The sequence below is a fragment of the Aspergillus piperis genome (genome assembly GCF_003184755.1).
Source record: "Aspergillus piperis CBS 112811 unplaced genomic scaffold BO85scaffold_3, whole genome shotgun sequence".
NCBI classification, from domain to species: domain Eukaryota; kingdom Fungi; phylum Ascomycota; class Eurotiomycetes; order Eurotiales; family Aspergillaceae; genus Aspergillus; species Aspergillus piperis.
This window is the reverse complement of record NW_020291593.1, coordinates 2,076,963-2,088,397: the sequence shown is the minus strand read 5'-3', so window position 1 is coordinate 2,088,397 and position 11,435 is coordinate 2,076,963. Positions and strand designations below refer to the sequence as shown.

The window sequence follows — 11,435 nt, the reverse complement described above, 5'->3', positions numbered from 1 at the left end:
GAACTCGGGGCATCTGTACCAAATACTCGCCACATTTCCCTGATATCATCTCTGCAACCTACCAAGTATATCTTGGCTACTCCAAGTGCGACCTGCCACAACTGAAGGCTAGATTCTAAGTTTGATGGGATCTAGCCTGGCGAATGACACACCATACTTTTCAATCTCTCGCTACTATCCGGCGCTGAGATATATGTGACACTACTTGTGTCTGTTGTAGGCCCAACGCGTTATATGCCCTTTCCTTTGACATGATTTTCCCAAGCTAGCATCGCGATTACTACGCGTCAAGGAGATCAACACTTAGATACATATCCGCGCCAAAGAAAGGATATCTGAGCGGGGTGCAAAATGGTTCTGTTCGGGGATGGCAATAATGACGTTTGCTCGGATATGCAAGTGCCGCTTTTCTTCCCCAGTGGTACATCACTAGCAACGCTTAGAGGCTTTTCTGTATCTTAATCAATAGTCCGACGCTCTTCGGCTACCTGTATAAGGCGACAAAATCATCAATCATGAAAACTTCGTTCACACTTGCCCTTCTTCTATCAGTTGTCGGATATCAATCCTGGGCCTTGTATCTAGCAGAGGTTTGCGAGGTACTGGGGCCTCAGCTATCAAAGTCGGCTGTGATATCTGCCTGGGATGCAACCAGATATGAGCGCTGGATTAAGTCCAACGCACCTACGCCTGGCGTTGTGGTAACACCGGCTACCGAGCAGGATGTGGCCGCAATTGTATGTTGTTCGTTTGTTCTGAATGCATAGCAAGGGTTGCAACGGCTAATGTGAAAGCCTACAACAGGTCTCATATTGCACCTCGAATAATATCTCATTTCTAGCCCAGAATGGTGGGCATGGATGGTCACAAACAATCCACCTCGACGAGGATGGATTGCTCATTAATCTCAAACAGCTTGATGAAGTCACCTTCAGTAAGAACAGGAGAGAAGTGATTGTTGGAGGTGGCGCCTCAGTTGCCCAAGTAATTGAGGCTTCATCCAAGAACAATGCTTTAGTTCAGACAAACAATTGCAACTGTATTGGCGCTCTGGGGGCTCTTCTCGGGGGCGGATATGGTAGCCTGATGGGTTTGGTTGGCTTCGGGATAGATAACGTACTATCTCTGAATCTGGTCATGGCTGACGGTTGTCTGCATACAATCACACCCAAAGATATAGATCTCTTTTGGGCTCTTCGCGGTGCTGGTCCCAACTTTGGCATTGTCACGTCCGCAAAGATGAAATCATACCCTGTTTCAGCCTCTGGCCAAGCCGCCTGGACGGGGCAACTTGTTTTCTCTGCCGACAAACTGGAAGCTGTTGTTGATACGATCGACAGGATAACTCTAGAACCGGAAATGAGCATCATTATGTATTTTATGACTAGTGGTGGACCAGACAATACGCCAATGGTTGCGCTCATGCTATATTACTACGGTACCGAAGAAAAAGGGCGGGCTGCATTCTCATGTTTTTTCGACCTAGGTCCAACTAACGACACTACGATGGCAACTGAGTACGCTCACTGGGTTGATGCATCCAGCATGGCCTGTTCAAAGAGTGGGTTCAGAATTCCATACTCTGCCGGACTTAGTAGAATGGTTAGCAGCACTTGGAAAGAGGCTTGGGAGGAGTATGTTTCTTTTGTTTCCCTGGATGGCACCGGCCAAAGTATTGTCCTCTTGGAGGCGTATTCGCACGAAAAGGCGCGCTTCTTTGGTCAAGATTCGTCAGCTTACGCCTGGAGAACCAAGGTGAATTTCAACGCGATGGCTATAGCATGGTACATGGACGACAGCCTGGAATCGAACGCGAGGAAATGGGCTTTTAAAATGCGTGATTTATGGCGGCCAACTGATGGATTGGACTCACCAGCTGTGTATGTGCCCTCTACAGATATTCTTCCAGGACTGACTTCGGTTGTTGGATCTAGGTACATCAATTTCGCCTTCGATGAAGATCTTTCGGTTGTGTATGGCGACAACGTCGATCGTCTGAAAGCCATCAAAGCAAAGTATGACCCTGATAATGTTTTCAATCAATGGTTCAGTCTGTAGATGTGGAATCATCTCGGTTGTTTGTAGGACATGTTGTGGTGAGGAGAAGCAGAGGAAGAACAATCGTACTCGAGATTTCAAAGATGGATCTATTCCCTATACTTGACTCGTGTATAGACATTCAAGTAAATGTACCATTATTTCTTTCTCCACTGCAGACATCACGGATCAAAACCGATGCCCCGATCGTGATAAGTATAGAATATTCTAGCAGTCCTACCACATTGATATCTGTGTAGTAAGACCAATCGCGATAGACAAGACGATAAGTGCCGCAGCAGAATCTCGGATCTAACCCCGCAGACTGCGGGGCGTGTTCCGCCGTGCCGATAGTCAAGCTTGAACCCTGAAATTTCCGCCAGGGTGATTTCTCCCTGCGACATACTTTCTGATCCTGAACTATCGCGTGTAGTATCAGAATTTCCTCAACTATGATGGCCTCCAACTCTACTTCGCTTCCATCCGCCCCGCGCATCAACCTGGGCGACAACATCATCCTTCAACCCCCTCTTTCACGATGCGGACAGGGTCCAGGCCTAATTTTGATAAGACCAGCCAATGTTGCAGAATGCCAAAACAAAAATACCAGTCTAGACCCAGAGCCACTGCAGAAGTGGGCCGAGGAAAGCTATGCAGTTGCGCAGATCACTTTCGACTCAGATTCAAGCGCGAACGCTTCTCTACTGTCGATCAGGATTGACAGCGCAATTGCCGGCTTAATCGCCCTGCCTGAATGCAATGACAAGGAGAAATTCGGCATATTAGGTCTATATTCCCCCAGTTCGAAGTTATCCGTTACACACACTAACGTGGACCTTAGTCTACGGCTCCCAATCCGATTACGCCCCAACATTCATCCACTCACTGCTGGCCCACATCAGTGGCACAAATAAGTTTGCAGCAATAGTATACCACAGCATTTGGGACGCTTCCTCCGATACTCCAACACTCATGCACATCCCAGGGTCCCAAGCACCCACTACCAATGGCACCAACTACGTCTACCCCGACGTATCCTCTCCAGGCTTCATCATCCCCGGTCACCCCGACTTCAAATACTCCACTGCCAGTGTAGCGCATACCCGTTCCCTCACCTTCCTCAAGAGTCACCTGAACGGGCCAAACTTCGACCTGGAGAAAATCTGGGCCGAACACACATACTACGAATTCGATGTTCGATCTGTCGAAAAGACCATGGCTACAATGGTACAAGAACCATATGTGAACCATATCCCGACCGTAAGCCACTTGCTCGCCCCTTCAGTTATCTCATATTAATGACCAACACAGATGACTGGCGGCATTGGCCGCACCAAACTAAGCAACTTTTACCTCCACCACTTCATCTTCAACAACCCCGACGACACCGCTCTAGAGCTGATAAGTCGGACTGTGGGTATTGATCGCGTTGTGGATGAGTTTATTTTCTCCTTTACGCATGATAAGGAGGTAGATTGGCTGTATGCTTCACCTCTTAACAAGCTTCCACATATTAGTCGGAACATGTGAGTAGTAGCTGACAAGGATATGACAGGATCCCCGGCATTCCCCCAACCCACAAACCGCTTCGCATCCCCTTCACATCGGTCGTCAACATCCGCGGCGACCGACTCTACCACGAGCACATCGCATGGGATCAAGCGACCGTTCTCGTTCAGTTGGGTCTCCTGCCACAGTGGTTGCCTTTTCCGTACCAACTACCGGATGGAAGGACACCCGCGCCAGGGAAGAGATTTGAGTACAAGGTGCCTGCTGGAGGCGTAGAGACCGCGGAGAAATTGAAGGACGAGAGTGCGGTGGAGTCGAATGGGATGTTTGGAGTGGGGATTAGGGAGGTGGATGATTCGTGAATTGGGTTGGACTCGAAGTGTGATTGGAATATGTGAGCATAGTAGTATGGTAGTATAGTAGCATTTTGAATAGAATTGCTAATCTCGATAGATTGTCATTTTTATGGCGCAGCTGGCGGATTTAAGATGCGGAAGGAATCTACTACTCGGTCGGTGTGTCACATTCCGGATTCGGAAGGTTGGTTCGGTTGCGGATGTTGCATGGAGTGGCTGAAAACATCCCACTACCGTGAAATCTCTCCTGCGCTTCACACCTGGATCTACAAATAATTCGATACTTGGCTGACCCGGGAGAGGAACGTTACAATAGGTCTCGGGACGCAAGTGATCATTGTCACCTTTATTGAGTTGCGATGATGCGACGTCGGCATAAACTATTGAACTATAACTACACCGTCTCGCTTATCTTCCGATTAACACTCCTTGGAGACTTGGCCAGCACACACTTCCAATGACTCCCCCGTCGGTCCATTCTAAATATAAGCAGATTACTATCACAATTGACAGTTATTGACAGTTGATATCACACACGGAGATATCTCACACAGAGATATATCACACACACCCACAAGCCATACTGTTTGCCGCACATAATCGCTATCTTGCGGTGTGATTGCTTACTATGCATCTCCGCAAGAAAGGCTACATACTTCCCCTCAGTCTTCTCTCCTCCATCTCATCATATGCTCACTCCAAGTCCTTACCCATCGTAGATCTGGGTTATGAGCTACACCAGGCATTTTCTCTCGATGTAAGTACCTACCTGTACCAAACTACTAACACATCCAATAAACTGATTAATTCGTCCCAGCAATCAACCCAAGCGTATAACTTTAGTAACATTCGCTACGCCGCACCACCTGTATCTACCCAGCGCTTTCGCCCACCGCTGCCTCCATCAACGAACAGAACCGAAATCCAGAATGGCGCCGTTGGACGCGTGTGTCCCCAAGGCGAACCTATATGGTCAACAGAAATCCTGATCCCGTTTCTTGAAAGCGTTTTGACAGGCACGCCGTTTAATGGGTCTGATGATATAAGTGATTATCCAATTGTCTGGCCGCCCGAGGATGCAAGAATCACGGAAGATTGCCTTTTCTTGGATGTGGTCGTGCCCAAAAGCGTTTTTGAAGGGTCAGAGGCTGCGCCGGTGCTGGTTTGGTTTGATGGAGGAGGCTTTGTTACTGGTGATAAGACAGAGGTACTGCCTACGGGACTTTTGGAGAGGGGTTCGGAGATTGGAAAGGAGTTTGTGTATGTTGCAGTGAATTATCGGGTGAGTAAGATTTCGGTTTACCTTCAGGTTTGGTGAGACCGCAGGCTAACCTACGAAGCTGGGAGCATTTGGGTGGCTGTCTGATGGCGAGGGCCTGGGCAATGCTGGGCTTTATGATCAACGCTTAGCATTGGAGTGGGTGAAAAAGTATATTAGGCTGTTTGGTGGTGATCCTGGGCGAGTGACTGTCATGGGTGAGTCTGCTGGAGGTGGTTCTATCGTCCATCAATTGGCAGCATCTACGGGGGTGGAGAGGGAGGTGCCTTTCCAGCAGGCGATTATTCAGAGCCCAGGGTGGTATATGCAATCAGTTGAACTACAGAAGTCGACTTTACAACACTTCCTGGAATTATTGAACGTGACCTCTCTCGAAGAGGCCCGTCAGCTTCCATCAAATCAGCTGATTACTGCTAATGCCTACCAGATAGCTACTACATCTGTGTACGGAACATATACTTATGGGCCGGTTATTGATGACACATTCATAACAGATCTTCCAAGCAGGATTCTACTGGATCCAGATTTCAAATGGAAGAACATACGCGTGATGACAAGCCACACAATCAATGAAGGGCTGACTTTCACTCCGCCAGCAGGCATGAACAGCTCAGCCTTTCAATCCCTCATCGAGACTTATATTCCAAGTATATCGCCCGAAACTGTGGATCAAATCGTCCAATATTGGTATCCCCCGGTCTACAACGCTTCATCCTTATCCTCGGAGACATTGGGATATAGCAATCCCTTAGAGCGGACATCGGTCTTCATGAGCGATGCATTCTTTCAATGCAAGAACCTCTACCTCGATAATGTATTCGATACCTCATACGCGTCGGTATTCAGCGTGCCACCGGGTGTGCATGCCCAAGATGTGGCATTCAACTTCTGGGACCATTCCCAGCCCGATACGGAACTGGGGCTATTCAACGCAAGTCTCGCGCTGACCATGCAGGATTATATCATTACGTTTTTGAATCAAGGCTTTCCCACTTCGGCCGAGAATGTGGCCATCGAGTGGGAGGAATACTCGAAAGATAGGCGCGTGATGAATTTGGGACTGCAAGATATTGCGATCACCTCCGATCCGGTGAACTCGGGCCGGTGTCGATTCTGGTGGAACATTACTGGATGAAGAGCCTGTATGCCTTTTCCACACTATCGCCCCATTCAATTTTCCCACTGGTTAGTCTGGGCCCTGCAGATTCAGTGCGGTTATTTAGTGATTATAATTGAGTTGGATATTGAATGCAACGGCAATCTGCTACTCTGCCAATGATCAACACGGCCTTGAGCCGCATTTGAACCTCTCAAAATTCAGGTCCCGGAGACCATTGAGTTGTTCGGTAAATAGTCTAATTGCAGTGAGACATGGCAAAATTCTCAGACCATAAAATGACGGCGATAAATGCTAGTAAAAATAGCAGCAATTTCTCCGCTAGCGCTAGCGCTAGAATGCTTGGTCGGAGCAAATGCCGCCAACTCGGAGAGCTTGACTTGATATGTGCCAGTCGCTAGGCCCACTACACACTATCTAAAATCTAAATGAGGCACAGCAACGGTGACTAAATAGATAGTGACACCGTACGGAAGGTGAAGCCGAAGAAAAAGTTGTATGTTTGGTGCCTACTTAGTACTCCGAGGTTCCTCAGCTATGCCGAGACGACCAATTGCGATCGGAGATAACCACGGCTGCCTAACCTCGTAAGTAGTAAGGCGGTCGCCGCGGAGTCCGTCGGTGGGCACTAGGCAGACTCGCGATTATTCAGAAAAGCGCCGTCGGGCATAACTAAGAGAAGAGAAGCAGAAGACATCGGAGGATCTTCGGGAGCGCATTCGGCAAGACAAAGGGGCGGAGAGAGTCATGTCCGAAGGTATCCTTCTATCCTATCCAAATTGTAAATTTGTTCACATGATCGGCAGGAAAGAAAATTTCTTCCACTATTCCAATCGTTGTGCTTGCATCTCCACGGTCGGAACAGCCCGTCGTGGAGAGCGAGTGCCATTGGTAAGGTGTCAGGGGTAGTTAGTAATAAAAGGTTAAAAGAAGAGTAGTAATTTGCCCAGGGGCAAAGCAGGCAACCCGTGTCTTAGTTGGTGACTGCCAGTCAGCCAGCCAGCCAGCCAGCTAGTTCGATAACCTCGTTGCTAAGCTTCCCATGGGTAGGACTGCATTGGCTGGTCGGTTTATGCCTCAATGGCCCGTGGGGGCCAGTGAGGCTTTTGCCATTGGGTAGATTTGTTCCTGTCGGCGAGTTGGAGTTGAAAGTTGAGGGGTTCATCGCGTGCAAAGTGGACCCTGACGGACTGGGACTGGGACTGTCTCACGCTAAATCCAAGACAGTTGGGCCAGGAATAGATAGATGGCCACTGGAAGTGCCCCGAGTCGAATTTGGTAGTATCTAGATAGCCGCTAGACTACTTTGTACATAGACAGAGCATGTGCTAATAGTCTTAATTAGCTAACCAATTGGGGCGGAGGGCAGTGTTTTGAGCGCCGTCGTTCCATGATCCGAGTGTGCTTTGATGTGAGGATGAAGATCGGTCGCTTTTTCTGGATGATTCGAATAAGACGGATCGTTGCATTTTGCATCAGCGTGGCTGACGGGGGGTTAGTTAGATGGTTATATCTTGGGGGCGGTTTAGGGTTTTAGCGTTTTTACAGTAAAGAAGGATTGAAAGAAAGGAATTGAAAGAGGTGAAGGAAGCGAAGGGGGAGTGTGCCTGGCCCCCAAAAAGGGCAACCATGAAACCAACGGCACTGGCGACGAGGCTGTGTTGGACGGCGTCGCTTCCGTCGCGAAGGAAAAGATGATCCGCGCGATCAATCAGAACGGGCGGAGCAGCCCATCATCTGCATTTTAGTTTTACCTGCATTTCCCTCGGTGAATCAGGGTCGCTCAGCCTTAGCTTAGCTTCATCCTCTTTCTTTGGACCGAAGTTGCACTGACCCAATCACTTTTCGGCCCCTCCGTTAGCGCTGAATGTTGTCATTGTGGACTGATTTGATGCGCTTTTATATGCTTTGCCCGGTCGCTCTTCGTTCTGCATTAGTTCCTCAGTCTCTCCTTACTTGCTTTTGCTAATCAACAAAGCAAAAGTACTTCTATAAGCTTTTTCCCGCGCGTCTCCGTCATTCTTTAACCACTGTTCAGTTCATCCCTGACAGCCTGTCACTCTTTCAACATCCATCCATCCCATCCATACCATTATGTTGCTTCGCCTTCTATCCGCAACTGGTGCTTTGTGCATCACTACTGCGGCCGCCGCAGCGCTGCCCGCACCTCAGCTGCATTCTACCGCTGGTTCTCATCAAATCAACCTTCCTGCTATCCCCTGCGCTTTCTCGGACTCGACTTGCACGGAATCCTTTGACTCTGGTTCACAACTGGTATGTACTCACGTATCAACGCAGTCGACCATCATCCCATACTAATCATCTTGGATAGACCATCGATTTCTCCACCCAGAATGGCACCCTCCGAGCCAACCAACAACCCATCTTCCCCGCTACCGTCCCGATGCAGTTCACAGCAGATCGCAAGTGGGAGTCCTTCGTTCAGCCAGTTCAGGTCTCCTACTCGTTGGATGTACGGCCACTGCCTGCTCGTCCCGGCGCTGGTCTGGGCGATATCTACTACCTCAAGCTCCGTCTCTTCGACCAGCACGGTCGAGCTGCCACGCAGAACACCATTGCGATCAGTCTAATTAGTGACGCACAGGGTGGTCTGCAGCTGGCGATGATCGACCCGAACGGTAGCCGCGATTATGGTCACGGAAACCGTGTCTGGCAGATGAAGGCCTGGAAGGAACAGCTCGAAACATATTACAACCATGCCAAGGAGGCCGTCAAGAACTGCGTCAAGCCGGAGCACCCGAAGCACGAACACGAGCATGAACATGAACACGCCCACGAGCACCCTCACAAGATGGCCGGATCTTCCGACGCCCACCCCCACCGCCGCCCTTCCTCCAACAAGTACTACCCCTCCAGCCAGAGCGGCCACTTTTTCTGGACCGGACGTGAACAGAGCATCATGAAGATCGCCCGTCCGGTCATCCTCCCCGCCCTGATGGGAATCATGGCTGGTGGAGTGGCCTGCATTGTTGGATTCCTGCTGGGTCGTCTCATCATCTCCATCTACCTGTGCGCCGCTAGCCGCCGGCAGCAGCAGCAGAACATTCCCATCATCAACATCGAAGACGGCGAGCCTATCTCCGAGAAGGAAGCCCTTCTTGAACCCTACAGCGATCAGGAACCTGAGTCGCGCCAATCATTCCCATGATCTTTCTTTCTTTCTCTTCTTTTCGTCTCTATATATACCTCACGTCCACCTGTACATTACAGCCCTTTCCTTCTGTCTCTGTTTTCACGTTCATGATATCCAATGCAGCATAGCATACATACCCTTTGTGATTTTGTCCATATGAATACTAGTTAGATGAATTCAAGTGTCCGCCCGAAATATAAACCCCTTTCCTGTTACTGGCATTCAACAAGGCCGGCTGGCCCAATGGTAAGGCGCTTGACTACGGATCAAGAGATTGCAGGTTCGAGTCCTGCGTCGGTCATCTTTTTGAATTTTTGCTGGTGTAGAAAACTTTTCTGCTTTGGATCATGTGGGTATGTATGACCGACCCAAACTCTGCTTTGTTCTGCGGCGGAGTTTAGACCCACCACCATAGTTAGTTAGTGTCTTGGCAATTTGCTTTTTGCTGCCGATGTGAGAGAAGGGGGCAGAGGATGCGAAGCTCATGCCCAGCTGCATTGCAGTGCCTTGCATTTTCAGGGGTTATCATTTGGGTAGTATTCCTTTAAGCCTTGCCAAGGTTGGAATGGAGGGGTTGTTTGGGGCCGTTAGTAGAGTGCTGGTGTGCTGGGCGTTTTTGTAGGGTGGGGTGGTTACCTGAGGAAAATATATTTCTGCAGTACTACTTACCACCGCAGTGATATGTTCATTCCACTGTTGTGTGTAGCATATACAGGCAGTTGGAATAATAGTCTGTCTATTATTGTTTACTAGGATGAGCTCTACTGCTAGATAACATGTAAGTTAGTGATAATGGGTGGATGTTAGAGAGAAAGAAAGGCCGTCATGATACTCTTAGAACTTCAAGTCTATTCCTACTTCCTTCCCACTGTGTATACGAATATAGTAGCGACTCCAACTCTCCTAAATTGAACAGTAGTCAGACCAAAAGACACAAGTCCAGCAATAAACTCAGGTTCATATGACCTGTATCCAAATCTCACCAAACCGAAAAAGCCCCAACAACCCCAGCACCCAGAACAATAATCCCTATCCTCCCTCCCACAGGCTTCGAAGAGCCCTACTATGCCCAGCAGATACCCTCACGGTCTCGGCCATATCCCAATCCCAGATCACTGTGAGGTTCTGGTCGGGGGTCTCCCAGTCGTAGGTCACGGTGGCGTTGGCTATTTTGGTGTCGCTGCGGTCTGCTAGACACGGTGTGAGGAGGGTGAAGCTGAGGAGACATAAGAGGATGAGTTTGATTATTGAGGAGGATGTTGTTCGATTGGGGTGGGGGAGTTTGTGGAGGAGGTTGGGTTTGAAGTTGAGCATTTTGATTTTGGAAATAGGGTATAATGTTATGGATGTTGATGGAAGGGAATGATTGGGATGTCTGGAGGAAGGAATTTGGGTATTTGAAAATATTCATCTTGAGGGTAGAGGGTGGAGTGTCGACTGATCATGGCTGCATCAGAATTAGATGTGGTTGGGCGTCAGTGTGAGGTTTGCTTTTGCTTAGCGGTAATTTTATCCCATGAAAGTATGCTGATGTAGATAACCCTCCTAACCAAAATTTCGTGCGTGAGTACAGCTTCAGATTGCAGATTATATGTGCTTTCCTCGGTGATGTTGACTTAGTTGAAAAGATATACCTACCTAGAGGACACTGCACACCTTCCAATACAGTAGAGAAATAGATGCGATCTCGTTTCAGGTCAGTTTGATCATGAATGCATGATGCCATGAGCTTTGACCACAGGCCTGAGAAACTAGGCCTCAAAGAGTACCGGCAGACTGGATCATCAGTTTCCACACCAAGCATCGCGAAAGCTATACACCTCGGTCAGATAGTATTGACACTATCATCACAGCGCGTGATATTCGGGGACGGCTGGGTCGATAATACTAAAGGAAACCCAAAGAAAATCCTAATAAGTTGATTATGTGCAGTCTTTGCTGCTGCCTGATCTAAGAGAGAATGTTATCAAAGACACTGCAACC

General features: G+C 48.7%; 5 protein-coding genes and 1 non-coding gene across 6 annotated transcripts; 5 read left to right on the top strand and 1 right to left on the bottom strand.

Annotated features, from left to right (window-relative positions):
- Positions 1–515: 515 nt before the first annotated feature.
- Positions 516–2,058, top strand: BO85DRAFT_517641 (FAD-binding oxidoreductase; the record flags this gene model as incomplete). Its single annotated transcript, XM_025664923.1, has 2 exons — positions 516–737; positions 805–2,058. The coding sequence occupies 2 exons, from the start codon at positions 516–518 to the stop codon at positions 2,056–2,058; spliced, it is 1,476 nt and encodes a 491-aa protein (XP_025519392.1).
- Positions 2,059–2,444: 386 nt separating this feature from the next.
- BO85DRAFT_391358 (uncharacterized protein) lies at positions 2,445–3,997 on the top strand. The gene is made up of 4 exons (XM_025656804.1): positions 2,445–2,823; positions 2,879–3,297; positions 3,349–3,518; positions 3,593–3,997. The coding sequence occupies exons 1-4, from the start codon at positions 2,490–2,492 to the stop codon at positions 3,906–3,908; spliced, it is 1,239 nt and encodes a 412-aa protein (XP_025519391.1). The 5' UTR covers positions 2,445–2,489; the 3' UTR covers positions 3,909–3,997.
- A 175-nt stretch (positions 3,998–4,172) lies between these two features.
- On the top strand, positions 4,173–6,467 carry BO85DRAFT_391355 (carboxylesterase family protein). Its single transcript, XM_025656803.1, has 3 exons — positions 4,173–4,659; positions 4,720–5,184; positions 5,243–6,467. The coding sequence occupies exons 1-3, from the start codon at positions 4,531–4,533 to the stop codon at positions 6,314–6,316; spliced, it is 1,668 nt and encodes a 555-aa protein (XP_025519390.1). The 5' UTR covers positions 4,173–4,530; the 3' UTR covers positions 6,317–6,467.
- Positions 6,468–8,092: 1,625 nt separating this feature from the next.
- BO85DRAFT_446615 (uncharacterized protein) lies at positions 8,093–9,653 on the top strand. The gene is made up of 2 exons (XM_025659546.1): positions 8,093–8,572; positions 8,631–9,653. Exons 1-2 carry the CDS (start codon positions 8,393–8,395, stop codon positions 9,465–9,467), a joined length of 1,017 nt encoding a protein of 338 aa, XP_025519389.1. The 5' UTR covers positions 8,093–8,392; the 3' UTR covers positions 9,468–9,653.
- A 28-nt stretch (positions 9,654–9,681) lies between these two features.
- On the top strand, positions 9,682–9,753 carry BO85DRAFT_t61. Its single transcript has one exon. It is a non-coding gene; the product is annotated as a tRNA-Arg (tRNA).
- A 527-nt stretch (positions 9,754–10,280) lies between these two features.
- On the bottom strand, positions 10,281–11,079 carry BO85DRAFT_446614 (uncharacterized protein). The gene has a single exon (XM_025659545.1). It carries the CDS (start codon positions 10,764–10,766, stop codon positions 10,482–10,484), a length of 285 nt encoding a protein of 94 aa, XP_025519388.1. The 5' UTR covers positions 10,767–11,079; the 3' UTR covers positions 10,281–10,481.
- Positions 11,080–11,435: the final 356 nt, after the last annotated feature.

Bases quoted from the DNA above. Each gene is read 5' to 3' on its own strand.
- BO85DRAFT_446615 (XM_025659546.1), top strand. From the start codon at position 8,393: ATGTTGCTTCGCCTTCTATCCGCAACTGGTGCTTTGTGCATCACTACT. The intron at 8,573-8,630 runs GTATGTACTCAC...CATCTTGGATAG, and splicing joins TTGACTCTGGTTCACAACTG to ACCATCGATTTCTCCACCCA.
- BO85DRAFT_391358 (XM_025656804.1), top strand. From the start codon at position 2,490: ATGATGGCCTCCAACTCTACTTCGCTTCCATCCGCCCCGCGCATCAAC. The intron at 3,298-3,348 runs GTAAGCCACTTG...TGACCAACACAG, and splicing joins ATGTGAACCATATCCCGACC to ATGACTGGCGGCATTGGCCG. The intron at 3,519-3,592 runs GTATGCTTCACC...AGGATATGACAG, and splicing joins GATAAGGAGGTAGATTGGCT to GATCCCCGGCATTCCCCCAA.
- BO85DRAFT_446614 (XM_025659545.1), bottom strand. From the start codon at position 10,766: ATGCTCAACTTCAAACCCAACCTCCTCCACAAACTCCCCCACCCCAAT.
- BO85DRAFT_391355 (XM_025656803.1), top strand. From the start codon at position 4,531: ATGCATCTCCGCAAGAAAGGCTACATACTTCCCCTCAGTCTTCTCTCC. The intron at 4,660-4,719 runs GTAAGTACCTAC...AATTCGTCCCAG, and splicing joins ACCAGGCATTTTCTCTCGAT to CAATCAACCCAAGCGTATAA. The intron at 5,185-5,242 runs GTGAGTAAGATT...TAACCTACGAAG, and splicing joins ATGTTGCAGTGAATTATCGG to CTGGGAGCATTTGGGTGGCT.